The sequence below is a fragment of the Genypterus blacodes genome, unplaced genomic scaffold (assembly GCF_046128005.1).
Source record: "Genypterus blacodes isolate CSIRO-AG114 ecotype Tasmania unplaced genomic scaffold, CSIRO-AGI_Gbla_v1 ptg000064l_1, whole genome shotgun sequence".
NCBI classification, from domain to species: domain Eukaryota; kingdom Metazoa; phylum Chordata; class Actinopteri; order Ophidiiformes; family Ophidiidae; genus Genypterus; species Genypterus blacodes.
Window position 1 is genome coordinate 2,239,868 of NW_027466876.1, and position 21,261 is coordinate 2,261,128.

The window sequence follows — 21,261 nt, forward strand, 5'->3', positions numbered from 1 at the left end:
GATAATCACCATCCTTTGTGCCGCTCCTATGCACAGTCAAACAGAGGCTTTATCAATGGAGTTATGTAACAACTTGAATATTGATGAACGTTATAGCTTCAGCCCGTTGTGAGTGCAGTGTTCAGTATGTGACAGCTGTCTTTGTGGTATAGACGAGTACTGGGTCGCCTACTTTGAATGAAGACTCGGGAGAAACCGTCACAGTGAAATGTGAAAGTGTGTATTTATGTGAGTTTGCGTGGCATCAATATGCAAAACTAGGTCATTGTTTTTTGTTTCTTTATTGAATACTGTTTATGTTATGTCTTATGTCTTATCTACTCTGCCAATTTATACAGTTCTATTCCATTCTGGCACATATCTGATAGGTATTTCCAACACGTAAGCCTAGGCAGTAGAAAATCTGATATTTCCTGATATTTTCCTGTTTATTCATATTTGGTTCTGGGCCCCACAGAGATTGGAATTCCCTCGCCATTGCCACTGTTCCATTTGTACGCATACCAATGATGTAACCGCACGCGCTGGAACTGCAACAAGTTCTCCTTCCTCTCTGCTGTGTAAGGATGATTAAACCGTGGCGGTCCTTTAAAGATGCTTTCAAACTAAATGTGTGTGTGTGTAGGGGTGTGTGTGTGTGTGTGTGTGGGAGATTCCTGCAATCCATTACTCAACATGCCTGGTCATTCGTTGTCATATCTCTGCATTGCATCTTCTCTCTTTTCTCCTGTCAGCTGCCATGTACTCTGCAGGATCAATTCTACTTCTCCAGCTACTGACCTGGAAAAAAGCTGAAAAAGCTTTACCCGCTCTGCTCTCAATAGATTGTCTAATGAAGAGAAGCCCCCTCTGAGTAAACCCCGTTCAGCCAGCAGAGATACACGCTGGGAATGTACCAACCTTCCCCCTCATTAACACCGAACTTCAAGTGTGTGCAGATTAACCATGGAGGATCTGGGATTTTCATCTTAAGTGTGTCAGCATGAGAACGGGATAATATGGTGTTTGTAAGCAGAGGTTTAGAAATCAGTGAGTGGTTTTGTTACAGTGATCCAACAGGACGTTGTGATTGCTTACATTCATCTTCACTTGTGAGTGTCCTTGTCTGACACAACAGGAGGGGATTTTGGCATTGATGAAGGCCATCTGCTCAGCCCTAGAGTCAAATGTATTGGATCACTTGTAGGTCAGGTCAGCACAATAATGAGACCGGATTGGGGTAGAACTCTTTCAAATGGGTTCTATCCACTGGACCGTGGATCATCTGTCTGTGGTGACAATTAGAGAGAGTCCAGCCATGCAGACAGGACTCATGCTGATGGGTGAGACCTGCTGCACACTGCATCTCCTCTCCACAGAAAGACACAGCAAAGCAGGGACAACCATCCCCAAAGTTTTCGGCCTCCCTCTGTCGCTTGTTTTGCGACATGTTCAACACTGACACAGTCTGGCTGGAGGAGCTGACAGGCCCCTCCGCTAACTGGTCCTCCACAACCCTGCCGTCCAGCCCCAGTGTCCCCAGCAGCAGCCCGGGAGGCAGCCGGTGCAGCTGTGAGGGAAGCGACAGTCTGTACAGCTGGAGCTCCGGGGCGACCTGCCTCCTGCACAGCTCAATCAAGAAGCAAAGCCGAGAAGCGTTCCAGACGCGGCTGAGAGAGGAGGGGAGGCAGGTGAAGCTAGCGGCCCGTCCGTCCAGAGGGCCTCGTTCCAGAGCTCGCCCACAGGGGCAGCAGGGAGGGGGCAGCGGTCACGCCACACTAAACCTGCGGACACAGAAGGGTGGAGGGCAGCAGGGGAGGAGCTCCACACGCACACATGTCAATGCTGAAGTTGCACAACTGCAACAACTGCTGCTGGAGGAAAAGATTGAAGCCAAACTGAAGTTCTCGCAGTTCCTGGATGATGTGACATGCAACATTCTGGACCCCAAGAGCCTGCTGGCATTTAGGAAACCTGTTTTTACCTCCAGCCTCGCCACATCTGCACACCCCGAAGGCAGGAACCAAGCAGTGAACCTCGATCTGCCCGGCAACATGGCTCAGCAGCAAGGCACTTTTCCTCAGCAGAAGACCCGGGGGAAGCAAAGATCCCCCGTGGCGGCGCGGAAAACTTATCTGGAGACAGACATTGACAGCATGACGAGGGGGGATGAGCTTGACACACGAGTCGAGATACCGCCGGAGTCGGAGAAAGAACTGATACCACCTCCTCCACAGTTCTGTCAAGAGTTTGAGGGGAAGAAGAGGAGTCGCTTGCTGGAGTTAGACAGCGACTCAGGCCTCTCTGGATTCCCCTACAGGTCCGCCTCGCTGCCCAGGGGCATCAACATGGTGAGTGGCCTCCCAAACACAAGTTCATTCATGGAATCCTGGAGCCTTCATAGCTGTTATCCGTCTGTCCCAGCGCGTTTATGTCCATTATCCAGAACGCAGCAGAGTGGAACGCCCCCCGTCCCTAACTTGAGAAATCGTCCATACGTGTGTGTGTGACTCCGCATCGGCGCTGACCAGTAAATCGGCTTTTATGGTCACGCTCATTAGCATTCTCTCCAGCACCAGCTCCTCCACACAAACAATCCGGAACCCAACAATGCAGTCCCTTTACTGACTCATCCACTCAGCAGCATTTACTGTGTGACATCCATCATTTACTCAGCCTCAGGCACAACCTCGCCACAATAGCTTTGGATGCGACGCTTTCTCTCTAGCAATAACACACACAGTGGGTTCAACCGTATCTGCCGGACAGGAGAGACAGGGAAGATGGCGACTCTCTCCGTGTTGTGCAAAGAATTTTCAACTTTACCCGTATCAATTTGAGGGATTCTGCCATTGGTTGTGCATTTCAAAAGATCAAAGTTGAATTACGGATTCACTTTGACCGCATTGGCAAAGTGGAGAATCAAGAGTAATGTGAGTCGCTCCAAGATAGCGTGACAGCAGGGGGGGATGAGTTGTAGCCCGTAACAGCTCAGCTCCGTAGTAATCAATATGCAAATGAGCCATGGATCATGTATATGCAGCTTGTGTATGCAGAAATCAGCGGTGGATGATAATCAATAATTGAACTGGCGGCTCAGGTACTGCAGTAGATCTCCAAAGTTCCCTCCTGTTATTTCAAAAGTGCTTTTACTTTCATAGCTCAAACGCATTCAGATGTAAATGAAGTCATACATCAACCTGACACTTCACTATTCATAACTTGGAAGCTTGATTGGCAGCGTGTCAGTGTTTCTAAACCCCGAAATGACTTGTCAGATCTCAGAATCTGCACTGCCATTTAATAATAAAGGAGAAAATCACATTCGGAGTAATTTATTGTCTGATTAAAATTCAGCCTTTGCCGTCACCTTAGCAACTGCTTGAAAAAAAAAAAAAAAAAAGGTGGGTAGTGTGGGGGCTGAGAGGCTGGCATGTGAGCCTGTTAGTGTATGTGTTCATGTCAGTGGAGAGTGTGTGTGTGTGTGTGTGTGTGTGTGTGTGTAGTTGCAAAGTTCCGTCTCCTCACACGAGTCCTTGTAACAGGCACAGAATCTCGTCGTACGGCTTCAAAAGCATTTGTTATTGCTGGTATTTCGGGCGAGGTCATATTTCCCAGTGACCCCTGGAGACCAAACGATGTCATTACAATCACTGCTCCCCTCTTTAGTTCCAATCCGACTCCGATGTATGCAGATCAGAACAACCTGCAGGGCCACGGACGGTTACATTCATTGTCGAGCGTTTAGCAAAATCGCGAAAACGAGATCACATGAAGCCACTCTCACATCACATCAGGCCTGCAACGCAAATATGAATGGGGATTGTTGTGATTGTTGTAGGGGTCTGATGTTGATGCATAATTCATGGCAGAGAGAGAGAGAAGAGAGAGACAGAGACAGAGACAGAGAGAGAGAACGAGAGAGACATTATGCATTCTTCTCCTTCCTAACAGCCTGAGATACACGATGTAAGATTCAACAGCTTGAACCACCTGTTCCCCCTCACCTCCCCCTCACTCTTTTCTCTCTCTCTCGCTCTCTCTCCATCTCTTTCACATCCCAGTCTCTCTATCTGTTCTCGTAGGCTCTCTCCCAATTCGCCACCTCGACAGGGATATTGAGTTGCTGCCAGTATCCCTCTTGGGGGGGCTTGCCATGTATCTGCAGTCTGGCTGCAATGGAGGTTTCCGCTGCACCCCCCCCTCCTCCTCCTCCTCCTCCTCCTCCTTCTCCTCTTCCTTCCTTCCCTTCTCTCTCTTTCTCTTTCTCTCTCCCACTCTCACTCACTCACTCCATTTCTCACACTCTCCCCTCCTCTATTCTCACACCCGTGGTATGATATGATTGTTCTCTTCCCACCTCAAGTAAGCGCAGATGTAGACTGGCCGGGTGCAGTGTTGATGATGAGCGATGCGCGCTCGCTCACAAGCAGAGAGTGAGAGAGAGAGTCAGAGAGGGAGAGAGAGAGAGAGAGAGGAAGGAGGGAACTGGAAGTGTGAGTGGGTGAGGAGCGTAAACACAAACAGAGGGAAATGGAGAGTGTGCCTGCTGAATATGCATGTGGGGTTTGTTTCATTTATTTTCCTCTTCTTCATTCTTCTTTTTCAACATTTATGCACGAGTGTGTGTGTGTGTGTGTGTGTGCTGCAGTGATGCATCTGGCTTGGCAGCCCTTGCGCCAGTTTTGATGGCTCTCGTCCACTAACAAGCTGTCATTCCCTTTAGGTGCCTGATGAAGAGATGAGCAGCATTGACACTATCAGGTAAGCCCCCCCCCTCCTCTCTCTCTCTCCCTCTCTCTCTCCCTCTCTCTCTCTCTCCCTGCACATATCATCCAGCATTCCATCATCACGCCCCCGCGTTCTCCCTGTCTCCTCTCTATAAGCTCCTTCCCTCCCACACTCTCTCTCTCTTCCACTCTTGCATAGTCTCTCTCTCTCTCCCTCTCTCTCTCTCTCCCTCTCCTCTCTCTCTCTTCCCGCCTGGCTGGGGTTGCTGCTGTTGCCGTTGGAGTGGCGTGGCTTCTCGGTGGTGGCGGCAGCAGTGGTTGGTGGTGGGGTGCATGTGTTAGGGTTTCTCTAAGCTTTAGGGAGAGCTGGGTAAGCCAATCCAGATAGCATAGAGGGAGGAGGAGGAGGAGGAGGAGGAGGGCTGGAGGGGGGGTTTCTCCATCCCCGGGAAGGCTCAGGCAGGCAGCAGGATTTTATCTCTCTTGTCTCCAGGATGAAGCTCTGCGTGAGTGGAAGGTACTGCTTCTCTGCTTTTTCTTATTTGGATTACAAAAGCTGGCTGGCTTGTTTGTGTGTCAGTGTGTGTGTGTGTGTGTTTGTGTGTGATGTTGCTGCATGTCAGGTCTCTTCCTCTCTCTCCATCTCTCTGTCTTTCCCTCTTTCTCTGTGTGTGTGTGTGTGTGTGTACTGATGCAGGAATGATCCGCTATGCTGATAGTTTGTCAAAGATAACAGCTGGGTTTTGTGCGACACAAGGATTTTGATTGTTGTACGCAGGGAATGCCTCCGCTGTAACAACTCACTGCAGTGTGTGTAGCGTTCTGAGCTTCTCCTCTGTGGGGATCATTCAAAGAAGGATGGGTTGTTTTTAAGGAAGTGTGTGTACGTCCTCATCCATGACTTTTACCTGCTTTACCACGATTGAGGCTTTGCTCACCTGAGTGAAACATGAGAATGCTGCTTTCCCCCTGATGAGTAACTATGATATGAGCGCACTGATTGATTGATTGATTTGCTATGCATTGAGCCTGACGGAGTGTGTTACAAAAATGACAAATGTTCCCTCCACTTTCCTGTTTAAAGTTGTGTTATAGGGAGAATTTAAAGCAGCCAACTGTAGAGCAAAATGACAAGATGCAGAAGAGGATTCTGCTTCTCTCTCTCTCTCTTTCTCTCTCTCTCTCTCTTTACAATACTACAATACACACATCTTTAATGAATAGCATTACTAATGAACCGTCATTAATCCTACACAGATTGAAACAGATTCCAGGCTCTTGCTCTCGTCTTGGATTACCTCTGGTATTATTCGGCTCTCAGGCAGATTACAGTTTAGAAAGCCGTTTAACCAGCGGAGAACGAGGTAATTAATCTGATGGGGTGAGGTGTAAGTCGTCCTCACCTTTGTGTCACAGATTTAATTGAATTATGCCGCCACTGACAAGATAAGTGTGTGTGTTGGGGGGGTTTCCCTCCGCCGTGTCCCCCTCGTTCCCCTTATCGAAGAGGAAAACAAGGCCTCCCAGTGGGCTTGGAAGAGGCCGCGAGGTCAAACAGAAAGCCGGACGCACCTGAGAGAGCCTTGCCTCCGTGTCAGACAGCCCACCCACATCCCCCCCTTTCCATACACACGCACACACACACGCGCCCACACCCCCTAACCTCGCCTGGTACAAGCCTCCGAGCAGGAATGATGAAATGTCCTGAAATCTCTCCTTTTTCTTGTTCGCCGTCCGTCGTTCTCAATGTCTGTCCACTGGCGGGGTGCCAGGGGGGGTACGGGGGGGGTTGGCTGAGACAGAAGGCCCCCGGCCAGATACTCAGATTTAACATTTTACAGTTTAGTTTGAAAGAGTTAGAATCTGTCAAGCATCCATCTTGTGCTGAAAAAACAACCAGGAGAGTTTTCTTTAAAATGTTGACTGACAGGACTGACAGCAAACAAATGGACTAAATGAGGCTATTTTCTGAAAATGATGAAGTAAAAATGGTCTTGAATGACAAAAAAAACGTCTTACTCCAAGTCCCTGTCTTATGTTGTACGCCACACGGACTATACAACTGCAAATGGAGGAAGTTGACAAAATCTCCGGCATGAGCGCACTGTGCTAAAGAGGTTAATGCTGAATTTTGATTGATTTCCAATCTATTCTAACTGCAAAACAGGCCCAGCGTATTCATTAGAGTGAAAATGATGTGAGTTATTGCTACAATGGCCTGACAATATTGAAAGATGAGGTTAGAGGTTAGTTTAATGTACCCAAGTGGCAGAATTAGTATTATGTAACCTGGACTCTTTCTGGTATAACCTCTCTCTCTCTCTCTCTCTCTCTCTCTCACACACACAAACACACACACACACACACACACACACACACACACACACACACACACACACACACAGACAGCTCTTCTGGTGGTCATTAAGGTATAACATCTCCTCTCAACCCCATTATTTCTCCTCCCCTTTTGCCCTCCAGCAGTGAGCAGTCAGATCTGCTCTTCATCATGACGAAGCCTACAACCATGTACGTAAATGGCCAAACAGCCTCAGAAGTGTTACAGCTGCCATAACTCGCACTTTTGGGTACTTTGCTTTAACGGGGACATAAGTGTGAGCTTTGTTCCTGATTGGTTCTTTTTACTTCTGTCGCGTGTTTATTTTAACATGTTTACAATTTGTATGACACAACCAGTAGGAGGATCATTTTAATCCTGATGCTGCTGGCCAATTAGAACAGAGCAGGATTTTTAGGGAGGCGGGGCTTAAAATGACTGGAGCCAAACCTGCCTCTTTTTTTTCGCTCAGTGTGCATATTGGTGCTGAAGCAACAGAAATGAAAAGTAGTTTTTTGTGGAGACTGACACATTGGAAAAAGGCCAAAATGTAAATAAGAAGAAAAGACACCTATATGGAAATGTCCACTTTAACTGAACGTTTCCATAGTAACCGCTGTGCTCGACACACACGATGATGTAGCTTCCGAGCCTTAAGCAAATTAACTTCAACGTTGCAACTTTCACTTTCAGCTACACCACATACACATGGGAGCGCTTCCTTTATTTATATACATGCTTCCTGTATATTTATTCAATCTGTATGTTGTGTTTGTAAAAGCACCGCCTATGCATCTTTGAGTTGAGGCCTTTTAGAGCGTCCCTGGAGACACGTAGATAGACCTGTGAGTACACCTTTGAGCCTGCTTAGTGTAAAGCACACACACACACGCGCACACACACACACACACACAAACACACACACACACACACACACACACACACACACCCGCACACAGGTACATACATTCAGCAGCAGATTTGTGTTGGTGGTTCCTTTGTTCTGCATCTGTGCCTAATCACTACCTGTCCATTCAGCCCTGCCCGTAAACAATACCTCTTGATGATGGGCTCTGCTCTGCTTATGTGCTTGCCTGTGTGCGTGTGTTTGTGTGTGTGTGTGTGTCCAAGTCTGTGTGCGTGTCTGTTCCATTTTTAACGAGTTGAACCCCCTTTTAAAGCTGCTTCTCTGTTCCATCTCTTCTGGCAGTGGCTGTAAAGATGGAAAACACTGGGCTATTTTAGAAACCAAATGTCACGTTCATGCAATAACCTATTTTAGCAGCGTCTCTCATCCAATCCAGATCAGAGAAGGAAGTGGGATCTGTTTAGTTACAACTTTATGGTAAATTTGCAATATGTGGTGCGCAAATAACCTCTCGATTCTCTGTAACTGTGTGAATTCAGGGCAAGAGGAAGATGAGGTCTCAGCGGCTTTGTTAGGACAGCTTTCAGTAGGATTCACTGGCTCTGGAACACAGTGTCGTGTCTGTAGGCTGATTTTCTATCTGCATGTATTTTCAAACGATTTACAGAACTAAAGGTAGAACTCAGAACAAAATAATGGCTTCATATCTAAACTTAATTGTAGATATATTACATTCTGGCCCACCCGAGGTGAACAGTGGGTGCAAAATGAGGACTCAGACGCAGGCAAAACACAGAATAAGGATAAATTGCTGTCTTTAATTCAAGATTGGAGGCAGGCAGAGCTCAGAAAATAAGGCAAATGGCAGTAATTAGTCTATTTTTGAGGAGTCTAAGGAGAATATGGGAGGGTCAGAAAGACCGGAGCAGGCAATAAGGTCAGGAACGAGGTCATCCCACATGCAGGAAGAATCTGGAATCAACAAGAAGGATGTGATTGGTCAGTTGCCATTACGTGACATAGAAACGTAGTCCTACTTTCTTTTTGCATGATTGCCTAATAGTTGTAAATCCAGGGTAACCTAACTCCTAAACATCCTTGATTACTCCTTCATTTCGTTCACTTCCGCCGGGGTTCTGGGTTCTTCTCTATTACTGTCAATCAAATCTCAAGTATTGCATCTGATCAGGTCACATGGGGGGAGCAGGTGTGGAGCTGGGGACAGATGTAAGCTGCTGATTGGCTGAGGGGAGGCATGTGACTGGCAAGGGCGGGAAAACTGGAACAAAGGAGAAGACATAAACAGCAGCATGGCAGTTGGTAAGGGATGAAGTTTTCCTTGTTTGTAGCCTAAATTTGACAAAGTTTGAGTTATTACAGATGTAAAAGGAAATTAAAAGTGATTTCCTTCTTAATTCATGTGTTCACATTCTGGTGCTGATCTCGTCTCATGAGCAGTTCTCCATCCTGTGCTCCTAATACTCATGATGAAGATGATGGTGGTGGTAGTTGGTGTGTAACAGGAAAGTGGTCTTGGTTTGTGCAAATCAATCCTGGACATTAACATGCTCACACACACTCGCACACAGAGGAAAGCCAAGCAGAGTTGAGTCATACATGTCAGCTGGCTGAGTGACAGGCGTGTGTTACATGTGCCTGTGTGTGAGTGTGTGTGTGTGTGTGTGTGCATGGACAGATGGCAGATACAGCTTCTTCATGTGTGTGTGTGTGTGTGTGTGTGTGTGTGTGTGTGCTTCTGCTGTTGCTGCTGGATGAGTCAGCCTCTCGGGTTCCCCTGCTCTAATGCTGAGGTCTGGGCCTGTGAGATCAGGGCTTTCCTGAGGTCCAATCTATCAAAAAAGGTAGAGGAGAACAGGAAGGTCGGGGTAGGGAGAAAAGGACTGAGAGACAGAGGAGAGGGAGGAAGAGAAATGGATGAAATGGAGGCTTCAGACACACACACACACACACAAACACACACACACACACACACACACACTTCCTTTTCTTGTCCTCTATCATTTGTCGTCTCCCACTTCCCTCCACCCCTAAAATTTCCTTTGCTTTTCTCTACCCTCACACACTTTCCCCAGTTTGAATGCCACCTCCTCCTCCTCCTCCTCCTCCTCCTCCCCTTCCTCTTCTTTTCACTGCGCTGAGTTCCTCTCAAATGTCAGCGTGGCATGAGTGGGTGGCGAGCAGCACCAACTGAACGAGCCCCGGCTAAGCTTTGCTGCAGTGTGAGATCTGACACTGCGTACCTGACATGGTCACCAGCTGCAGCCTCTTTTTGGTTTTATTGTCTTTTAGGATGAATATCGTTGCTTAATTTCACTCTCTGGGACACAGTCGGGTTTGAGCCGAGCTGCAGCATACAACAAACATCACAGACACGCAGTAGTACACACATACTGTAGCCTGATATCAGTGTACAAATATACATTCAAGAAATTCTCAACCTAGATTTGGTCCTTGGTCTTAATTCACCATGGTAACTTCTTCAGTCTGATCGGTCAATTCAAAAGTGTATATTCAAATTGGTGGTAAGAGAAATAAAGTGAATTTGTTTGTTATTGAGTTGAGTCATCTTTCTTTTCGGCCAGAGCACTGAGAGCGTTTCCAAATGTTGCCATAACAAATTGACATGTCAAAGGAAATTTAGAGAAATGGGTGCGTTTCTTTCAAGACTAACTCAAATAATCATCTTCATAATCTGGATTCAAGCAGCTTTAACCTTCATTCCCATTGCTTGCTCCTGTATGTGGTTCTCAAACTGTGGTACGTGCCCCCCTGGTGTTTGCCAGGGTTAAAAAACAACTGCAGGGAATCACAACAACAGAAATGTATTGAAATGTTTTTTAGCTGAATCCATTTTCACTGAGAAAATGTCTTGTTTTTTTCACACACACCTACACACACATGCACAGGTGTGTTTGATGGCACGCACGCTCATACATAAGCATGCACAGCAACACATATTAGCACAAACTGCACAAACGGCCTCCTGCATACACATAGACCTCCTTACACCCACACTCACTCTCTCTCTCTCTCTCTCTCTCTCTCTCTCTCTCTCTCACACACACACACACACACACACACTCACAATGCCAGTGTGCTATGACTCAGGCGAGCAGCTGGAGTGAAAGCTCCAGTGGCAGTGGCGAGGTGTCACCATCTGGAGGAGTACGCGTCTCCCTGCCTCCTCAGCCAGCAGCATAAATCACCTCCTAACGACGGGGTGGCAGTGATCAACATGTCTACTTTCAACATGTGTGTGTGTGCGTGTATGTCCATGTAAGTGCTAGGTCAGCCGGGTTTTTCTCATCGTTTTCCCTTGTTTTTCCCGTGCCGCCGCAGTAACTCCCGGTTCTGTGCTTCCCTCTGAGAGGACAGTCCAGGGCTCAGATCAGAGGAGCTTTGATCAGGTGAGGAGCTGTCTCATCTAATAGGTCACTCCATTATTCTGCACCTGTGCGGCAGACGGCACCGAGATGCAACAAACAAGTTGCTCCTTCAGAGGGACGTCTATCAGGCTTGTCTACGTGTTTTCACTCATACTGAGCGGATGTGTTAGATCATGTTGTCCGTGTTTGGAGATGAAGGTTGTGTCTGTAGAAAGGTGCTGTGTGTGAGGGTAGGAAGGTAATTATCATTGATCTTTAGGGGTTTCTAATTGGGTTAGACATCAGCACATCGTCTACCAATGATGTGAAGTGGTGTTGCTTCTAACCTCATCCATAAATATTGTCTGTCTGGAATATTGGGGAGTGGATTTTGAGTGGATAAATACACCTTTACCTTTTCTTCAAGGGCTTTCGGTTTGTATGGTTCTTGAATTTAGTTGCAAAATAGAAAGAAAATCTCTCTCTGTCCATTCTCGAGTTACGCTACGACCACCATCACTTCATTTGACTCGTCTGCCACCCGTTCAAGCTCCCCCATTCCTCTACTGACGTTTCCTGTAGGATTGGTTTCCCCCCACATTGCCATGATTTGCTTGACCAGGTCGGAACATAGTTAACAAACTGTGCTGAGAGACATTTTCAGGAGGTGGTTTCGCTCCAGGAAATGAACTCTGGAGAGTGGCGTGTAGTTCCGAATCAGTTCTGAAGCGAGAGGGCAGAGGGGTTGGTACATGTGGATGAAGGCAGCACGTCTTCACTTGATGTTAATCATGAAGTGCTTTCAACTTCGCCACTCCACTGCACAATTGCACTTGGACTCAAACGATGACTCAGAGGAGGAATGTTTTGCAAGTCTGCTGATTCTGTCTGTTCCATGTCATCTGGCTTTCACACTTCAGCTAAATTGCTGTATTCTGTATATATTTTCATTCCCTTCTGCATATTTGGTTGAAAGAGTCTCAGCAATTCCCTTGGTTACTAATAGTCCACAATCTGTGTGTTTGCTTTGTTTGGCAGAGTCAACACAGGTAGAGCGATCGGTCACTCATCAGGCCAAACTTAGCTGGTCTCCATCGGGACACTAACACACACGCCGGCTCCCTGTGGTCAACCCATATAAACACATGAGAGGGAAGGAACACAGACAAACCATGAAAAAGATATACATTGGCAAAACTGCCTTAAAAGTCCCCCGAAATGGCGGCAAACATCCCAAAAAGAGGTAAGAGTGAACTTCCAAGGCGCCATCCTTCCTTCCATCCATTCATCCATTCATCCTCCATTCGTCGCATCTGTTTGTCCGCTCATCCGCCCGCGCTGTGAAGCCTCTCGCCATCGCCAGGCGCTCAAGCGGGGTCCTTCCTGCTTTTGGTGGCCCAGAAGTCATGCTGCCTCGTCATCTCTGAAAGCACTCATTACATATGACTCAGCTCCTGATCACACCGGAGGTCACTAATGGGGGATTTTTCATCCCAGGAGCCGGCGCACATAACTGCTTCCTCTATCATACAATAAACACCTCCACTCCCTGGCTAATACCCGCCAATCAAAGAGAGGCAGGGGGTGAGGAGGTGGGGGCTGCTGGGTTACAACAATACAGCACCGAAATGTCACTGAGTCAGCAGAGACGATCGCTGAATCACTCTGCTGTCTGCTTGTCTTTCTCATTGACCACTTACATAAGGAAAATGTTTTAGATGTGATTGTAGAATCTTACTCTTACCCACAAAAAGTCATTAGTCATCAATGCTGTTCAGTATTTTACATTTTTAAATACAGCTTTTTGCTCTAAATGCTTGAAAGACGGGTCAAAATCTCAATGAAAATATATGAGGGGTAATTAATTTTCCTTTCATTACTATGCCGTCAGTTGCTTGGCTACATAGACTAATTTGGACAAGCAAACTTCATAGTAGTTTGAAAGTGATATCTTTATTGCATATTAATGCATGGATGCAAATGCATGGCACCTCCACTTAGTGACCTGGAAGCAACGAATAGAGGCTCTCTCTCTCGCTCCCTCTCTCTCTCTCTCTCTTTGCCCCCACCTGCTCGCATCTATGAACTCGTTAAAAGAGGGAAAAGGAGAGAGCGGGGAAGTGAAAAGAGCATCGCAGCCACATCTCCATCCACTCGGCGCTATCTGTTATCCGCTTGCAGATAGAGTCATTACCCTGCTTCCTCCATCTGTCCATCAATACGGGGTCCATTAAGCCCAGCAGTGGACATTCAGGTCCATCAAGGCAACAGACATTTCCTCCTCTCCCACTCACACTTGCCCTTTTATTAGATTGAAGCCCAGGTAATGCACATACTCTAAAAATAGTCATCATTGTGCTGCCTGGCTGAATGACATGTGTGTGTGTGTGTGTGTGTGTGTGTGTGTGTGTGTGTGTGTGTGTGTGTGTGTGTGTGGTGTGGGTGGGGGAGGGGGCTATCGCTGATCCGTAAATCTGAGCTTTCAGAGTCCATTCATGTGATGTATTAGAGTTCATTGGCTCATATTTCAACACAGATTACACCCACTCTCTTTTTTTCAGATGGAGCAATCTCACTGATGATTGGGTTTCCATGATGTGCCGCAAAGTTTTAATGCTGAGACAAAGATCTAATGCTTGAAGATGTAATGCTTTTAGGCTTTTACCCCTGCCTGGGTTCTTAATTAGGGGTGTGTGTGTTTTGTTGCCATGTTTTCGCAATACAAAGCATTTTTTTTGGAATAAAACATTTCACCCTCTCATGATGCTCTCATCACTGTTGCATGGTTGTTCGGGGTTACATTAAAAAGATATGTAGACCCGTTTATGTCAATTTAGAACACTTGCCCAAGTTAAAAGCTTGTTGCCTCCACCATATGTCCTTTAAACGGTCTTTTTCTGTGTGTTTGTGTGTGTGTGTGTGTGTGTGTGCAGCTCACTCCTGGAGCAGAAGGAGGATTTACGGAAGCGACTTTCCTTCACAACACACAAGCTGGAGCTGCTGCAGAGTGAGTTCGACTCAACGCGGCAGTACCTGGAGACGGAGCTGCGGCGTGCACAGGAGGAACTGGACAAGTTCACTGATAAACTGCGCAGGTAGACCTCCATGAAAGCTGCACATGTATAAGACAAGTAAATCATCTCACACAGGCATATTATGTTCTACTGTACCTAAAGATGTTGCCCTGACTACTGCTGCTTTAAGTATCACTGACAATGCATGTTTAGATATCACAGTAAATGAAACAAACAGCATTCATTTCAAAGGATTGAATCATTTAACAAGCTATTTGTGTCTCCGTTCCTCTCTGTGGGGGCTCCCATGTCGTCTGACAGGTGTGTAAGTGGGTAAGTGGTGTTCATGCTGATGTAAAAAGTGTTGAATCAAAACTAAAGCATTAAGCAAAGCTCAGGATGTATGGGTTTGTCTTAATGTTCCTCCTGAGACCCTGCGTCCTCATAGGGGGACATATCATTTTTCCTTCCCTACAGTTTATACATCATTGTGCTTAACTTAAACCTGTTGTCCTCTAGTGGTATAAATACTGCTTTGGGTTGCTTGAAAACATAGCAGACAGAAGGAAATGTGTTATACTCTGTGTTCATATGTAGCACACCTATTATCACACTCTTCTCTCTTTTTTTTCTTTTATACTTATTAGATCCCACTGATCCCAAACAGCAAGGAGAAATTAAAAAAGCATTTAAAAAAATGTGTCCCCTTTAACTAGTAATCCAAAATGAAGCAGAAGTATTGTTGCTATGGTTACCTGCCGTTAACACCGAGTGGATACTCATTTAGAACAGCGCTTTAACTCATTTAGATGTTCGAAAGATGTTTTTAAAGGATACCTGCCAGCCAATCACAAACAAGCATTTCCCATTACCATAGTATAATTGGACGATAAATAAAAGAACAAAAGAGTGACTTGTATCATGCTATCAGTAGAAAATGGAGCCAGCGAGGTGTGAACATGACTCTCAGAGGTGCTACAAGCTGAGATCCTGGCATGTGATTGTGCGCTGACTTGTATGCACATTTTCCAGATCGTCTCTGTCATGTGTGTGTATCAACAAACTGTCATCCACGTTCTTGTTTTGCATCCTTTAGAATACAAAGCAGCTACTCGGCACTGCAGAGGATCAACCAAGATCTGGAGGAAAAGATCCACAGAAATGTAAGAGTCTTAAAGGCTAAGATGTGTTTTTGTCGTTGCAAGTGAGTGAGCGTGTGAGGGTGTAGGCGTGTGTGTGTGTGTATTCTCACTTCTGCCGTTTAAACACAGTACCTCCGGACACACAATGAAGTAGCACATAAGCGCGTCCAAGGTTTGGAGATGGTAGCGAACGCTTGGGAGAGCCAATTTGAATATGAATACCCTGCTGTTGGTGCCACTGACATTAATTATTGCTTATTACAATTGGCTGTCCTCCTTCCAGTGGCAGCGTGATAGCCAAGCCATTGTTCCTCAGCGCACTGCACCTCACTTCATTTGTCAGACATTGCTTTTGCCGGTGGAAAGATACAATTAAGCAGCCTGGCAAGGAACACTGTATGACCATCAGGTGTCTTTGCTTCTGTATAGACAGCGGCCGATGTTCACCATCTGGGTTTGCTATAGCACCAGATAACACTCGGCGTCACCATCACAGCACTGTAGCTGTAAGATACCAGGAGCCAATAATAACGAGCCAGAGGTCAATTCGATTTGAAAATAAAGACCAAATTTGTGAAACATCCTCATCAGCCGTTATTGATTCATCTCAAGTATTTCCTCCTGAGGGTGAGAAAGGTTCTGAGTAAAAATCTCTTTGTAATCATACCGCTTGTTTACTCCTGAGGTGCCACAAACTCATCTGACCCCTTGGCCCTACGCAACTAGAGAATGTAATTACAAGACAGATAAACACAGTGATACACTCTGAGTGTCTGAGCGAAGACTCGTCTCGCTATACCCAAGTGCTGTAGGTAAAGACGGAGGAGGGAGGGGAGGATATTGAATGAATGAATGCAAGTGGATACAAGTATAGTCCAAATACAGTATAGTCCTCACCAAGCCTTTAGATGCTAAATGTTTGCATTCATGTTTGGTACCAGGTTTGTGCAAATCAGAACACACTTTCATATAAATATTCAATTGAAAGCAACACTTTATAGTCAATGGTTTCAAATCTTACACTCAGCAAGAAAAGAATATCTCAGTGAATGAGACATGAGAAGTGTTTGTATTTAACCTGAAAACTGCTCTTCCGATAAAAAAATTGCCTCTGACTGAGAGCTTTGCAAATTAATTAATGTGCAGACGTGTTTATTTCCTCTCCATGCACAAGGGTGATTTCTAATTTCTCATTGTCGCCTTTAGTCGCAGCACCATGACGACGAGAAGCGAGCTCTGAGCAGAGAGATCATCGTTCTCAACAACCACCTGATGGAGGCCAAACTCACCATTGAGAAACTCCAGGAGGACAACGTAAGAGCTCCCAATATCTGACTGAATACTTTAACGACGGAGCACTGCAGCGCCCTGTGGAAGTGAAGGGATCATTGAATCCCGTTCTTTGCGTGCTGCAGTAGTTAGTATGGAATGAGAGCCAACACACACTAACAGGGAAATGTTAACACAGCATTAGTGAGGCTAAACCGCCAGCGATCAAACATCAGCTCACGGGGCGCACAGAGGTGCTGTGAGCAAACACTCTCTGCTGCCTCTTCATACAAATCAGGGGACCATCCCAACACTATTTTGAAGCAACGCTATTACAACGGCAACAATATCCTCTCATCTGTCCGTCAATGTGAAACACTCAGATCAGAATTCTGACATTTGACAATCAATACCTCTCAATCACAGGAGCAGTAATCAACGCTCCACACGTCTAAGAGCTCTTATTGAATTAGAAAACAATTTAGTGACTGCAGAAATCAATTGCTTGTAAAAACTATTGTGTTGTAGTATTTACCTGTCTCACAAACTAAACCCTGATTTGCAAATGTACAGGAATCCAGATTAATGCAACACAGATATCAGATATTGGAGGAAAAAAACATCTAAATTGGGGAGCATCCTAATAATCTAAGGTCTAATCTCATCTAAGGGCGTCTGTTTCCTTTATAGCTGGCTTTGTTTCTCTTAAGTTCATGCTTGGTTTAGTCAGAAATGACAGAAATCAGCGGCACGAGGCACATTTGCTCTTAATTCCATATGCAAAAGCAGCACAAACAAACTGTCACAATGACGAACGACGGGACACATGAACACGTAACTCATTTAAGAGGTTGTGACTATGAGATTAATTAGTTCTCACATGTTGGAACAGGCAAAGACTGAACTAGAATTGCAATCTGGGAGTGTTAGAAGCAATCGATGTCTAAATCAGACTATATTTCCTCTTCCCTGACTGATACTGTATCTCCTGGTCGGCCATGTTGTAGGAGCTGTACAGGAAGGACTGCAACCTGGCCGCTCAGCTTCTCCAGTGTAACAAGTCGCTCTACAGGGCTCAGCTCTCTGAGGTGAGACACACTGCACTTTTTCAACTCCTCGTGTCATGATTTGATTTGTTGTTGATCATAAGGGACAGAATGTTCTAGAACAGATGGCAGGAAAAACTAATCTGTTGTCTCACCAAGGACAGGGAGATCACTGTCACACTGCAGCGCCAGAAGAGACGATCACTTTGTTTTTGTACGTTGTTTTTTTAATCGAGACGAGCTGCACCGGCTTATTTGGGGATTGGAACATTTACAGGACTCAATAAGAGACAAAATGCACAGTCAAAGAATACATTTAAAACTTCACATTTGGTTTACACCTGCTCAGTGCTTCATTTAGTTTCTATTGACACAATTTCCACGTCTTTCTACTCAGTGAGCAGACTGGATTAAAGCTTAAACGGTGACCTCGTGGCAAATTCTGTCCACCCCTTTCTACCTAGCGAGGTTTCTACCTAACAACAAAAGTGACGGATTGCTAAATTTGGGGGGGCGTTAAAAAAAAAAAATGCAGAGGAAGAAAAGCACGCAGCGCCTCAGCCTTGCCGTCCCGCTGCCTGTAAAGACAGAAAACACGTGGCGGTGATGAATGGCGTCTTAGCGGCAGGTTCCAGCTTGGCGCCACTTTCCGCTGCATCAGCCCTCGAGGCGTTGTGCCTCAACCGTGTGACAGGAGCAGATTTAAAGGCTGGCAAGTGTCCACGGGGTTAAAGATTGCCTCCCCGCATTTGGCCCATATGGCTGGCGTGGAAATATCAATATGAAATGCTTTTTTGTGCGTGAGGCCTATACTGCCTGTACACTCAGACGCCCACTATCCCTGCATACTGGTTGCATATAGTGTGTGTTCCGCTTGAAAAGCAGCCCCTGCAGGCTTATTGCTAAACCTAATGGGGGTCAGAGGTTAAAATACATGATGCACTCCCAGTATGTCCACCAGTCATGTAGGTGGGAGGTAGAAAGCACGGTGATGAATGATGATGGTGCTGCGGTCCCTCAGCGCCGACTGAAGTGCCGCAGTTTGTTTGTTTTCCAGCAAAACAAAACGAATAAAGGCTCCATAATAACCGGCTTGAATTTTCTGAATATGGCACAAAAGCTAAATTGTGATTTTGCTCCAAACAAGCACGCTGAGAAATAGTGTAGACAGTAATTAAACAGCCTCTTATTTGGGCTTGGAGTTGTAATAAAACTGTTATGACAGAATGTATTTTCAAATTCCCAGTGTTTGTCTTTTCTCTATCTACAAAGTTATAATTAGCTTTCCTCTCATTGCCAATTAGCAACAACTGACTAGAATCCTGTTGATGATGGGCTGCAGTTGGCTTAAAGCTTGTTGCTATGGAGAGGCAGAGATGGTGGGTGAGCACTTTTTATTGAGATTTGCCCGGAATGGAACTATGTGGTTCTTCTCCCATCGAGGCGACTTCACCTGCTGTTACTTACACACACCACTTTCTCTTGTATTCTCTTGTATGTTGATGTTGCATCATACAGGTATACTGTACACATTTTAGCAATAGGGCTTGTGGGGTGAGGTGTCAGTGTTTTGCATTAGATCTGCGTACGAGGAGCTTCTTACACTGAATATATTACAATTCCATATTTCATTGAAGAGAATTCTAAACCCTGTCGATGTTTCCTGAGACAGAAAAGTAGCAGAACATGCAAACACCGGAGTGGAAGTCATCTGCAGAGCGACTGCGTGTTACAGTACAACTCCATTCTGATGACACAGTGCAGTTATCACACATCTCTCTCTCTCTCTCTCTCTCTCTCTTTCTCTGACATTTCCAGCTGCCGGCTGATCTTCAGGAGCGGCTGACCATGCATATGGAGGAGTCTCCTCTCTGTCACACCTACTCCGACTCTGTCCCTGCCTCTCTCATTGCCCAAGTGCTGGAGAAGCCGGACGAGGCCTGCTGCCGCAGTCAAGCCTCTCGCTCCCCCAGCCCCCAAGCCCAGGACCACGCTTTCATCTTGGAAAGCCTCGTCCAAGGGGAGCGTCTGGGCCTCCGGGCAGCCTACAAATCTGACCTGTACAGCAGCGACACGGCTCTGTACTGCCCTGATGACCGGCATCGCGAACGGAGGCCCAGCATGGACCTCCACGGCCAGAGGACGCTGCTGTACGGCCCTCAGAATTCCACCGACAGCAACCCAGAGGAGGGCTCAGTGGGGCTGACGCCTGGCTTCTCTCAGGAACACTTTCCCAAGTTCCCCGCAACGCTGGGCGCCGGCTCCAGCTCCTACTCCAGCTTCAGTGCGGCGGGGTCGGAGGATAAGGGCAACGGGCCGCCCAGCAGCGCAGCTTCCTCCCCGCGCCACCATTCCCTCTACATGGAATGGAGGGATGCAGGGGACTATGAGAGGAAGAGTGACTCATCCTGGGAGAGGGACAGTCCAAGAGGCTTTGCAAACGCTCATCCCTTCCAGCAGACAGAGCTGAGCCACCACCAGAACGGCAGCTCACCTGTCTACAGCCGCACCATGTCCTCCTGTTTTAGTGAGCCATACGAGCCTCTCCCTCCCTCCTCGTCCCCAAGCGTCGCTTACGGGGACAGTCGTCGTGGCAGCACATTCGCTCCCGAGGAGGAGGAGCTGATCGGACGATGGAGACAACTCAGTGTGGAGGATTTAAGTGCCCACGCCTACCGCAGCCCAGGTCGGGCATCACCTTACAGCTTCTCGGAGCAGCACTTTTCCGTCCGACCGGCTAAGATCCGACTCGGGCCGCTGTACAGCAGCTTCCAGGAAGGCGCAGACTTCTACCACCCTCAAGGAGCGGGTGCCATGGACCCGGTGTGGGTGGCTACAAGCCCTAGCCCCGAACGCAGTCCTGGGCTGCGTCCGTCACTCAGCCAGGCCCACTTGTACAGGGCTGAGGACGGCCAAGGCTCAGAGCACAGCCCCTACCACTCAGGGAGCTCCAAAGACAGGGAGGGGAACTTGGCAGCCGGGGGCCAAAGCCAGGATTACGCCGATCCCAGCCCCAACAGCTCCACCGAGTCACTAACGCAGAGGTCCCTGGAGATGGCGGCGGACCTGCAGCACTATCAAGTGGAGATGCACAGCCAGCCCGCACAGGTGACCCAATCGCCACCGCCGGCGCCGCCCCCTCCTCCTCCTCCGTACAACCAAAAATTCGGCACGTTGGGACTTTCCAGGAAGGACAGTCTGACCAAGGCCCAGCTATACGGAACACTTCTGAACTGAAGGACTTTTCCAATCAGGTATATTTGATAGGATCCTAGATGCAAAAAGGTCCCGGGTGCGTCCTGCTATACTTTATAACAGCTGGATCCCTTTCATAGAGAATGGTTTAATAGAAGCCCGGGGCCGGAGAAATACAATCAAAGTAACAAATAGTACTAAGAACAAGTAGGTGTCGCTGACGTTTGAGAGGTTTGATGGTACGCCAAACGAGCGGCAACAGTTTTGGAGTCACGTGTAAAGAGACCAGGGGGT

The 21,261-nt window shown here is 46.9% G+C and overlaps 1 protein-coding gene across 1 annotated transcript; it reads left to right on the forward strand.

Moving 5' to 3' along the window:
• Positions 1 to 12,446: 12,446 nt before the first annotated feature.
• LOC143004204 (brain-enriched guanylate kinase-associated protein) lies at positions 12,447 to 21,009 on the forward strand. Its single transcript, XM_076155127.1, has 6 exons — positions 12,447 to 12,544; positions 14,235 to 14,396; positions 15,412 to 15,478; positions 16,664 to 16,771; positions 17,734 to 17,814; positions 19,591 to 21,009. Exons 1-6 carry the CDS (start codon positions 12,447 to 12,449, stop codon positions 21,007 to 21,009), a joined length of 1,935 nt encoding a protein of 644 aa, XP_076011242.1.
• The last annotated feature ends 252 nt before the right edge of the window (positions 21,010 to 21,261 follow it).

Excerpts from the sequence above, each read along its gene's own strand:
- LOC143004204 (XM_076155127.1), top strand. The coding sequence starts at position 12,447 with ATGAGAGGGAAGGAACACAGACAAACCATGAAAAAGATATACATTGGC. Across the intron at positions 12,545-14,234 it reads GGCAAACATCCCAAAAAGAG|CTCACTCCTGGAGCAGAAGG; the intron begins GTAAGAGTGAAC and ends GTGTGTGTGCAG. Across the intron at positions 14,397-15,411 it reads TTCACTGATAAACTGCGCAG|AATACAAAGCAGCTACTCGG; the intron begins GTAGACCTCCAT and ends TGCATCCTTTAG.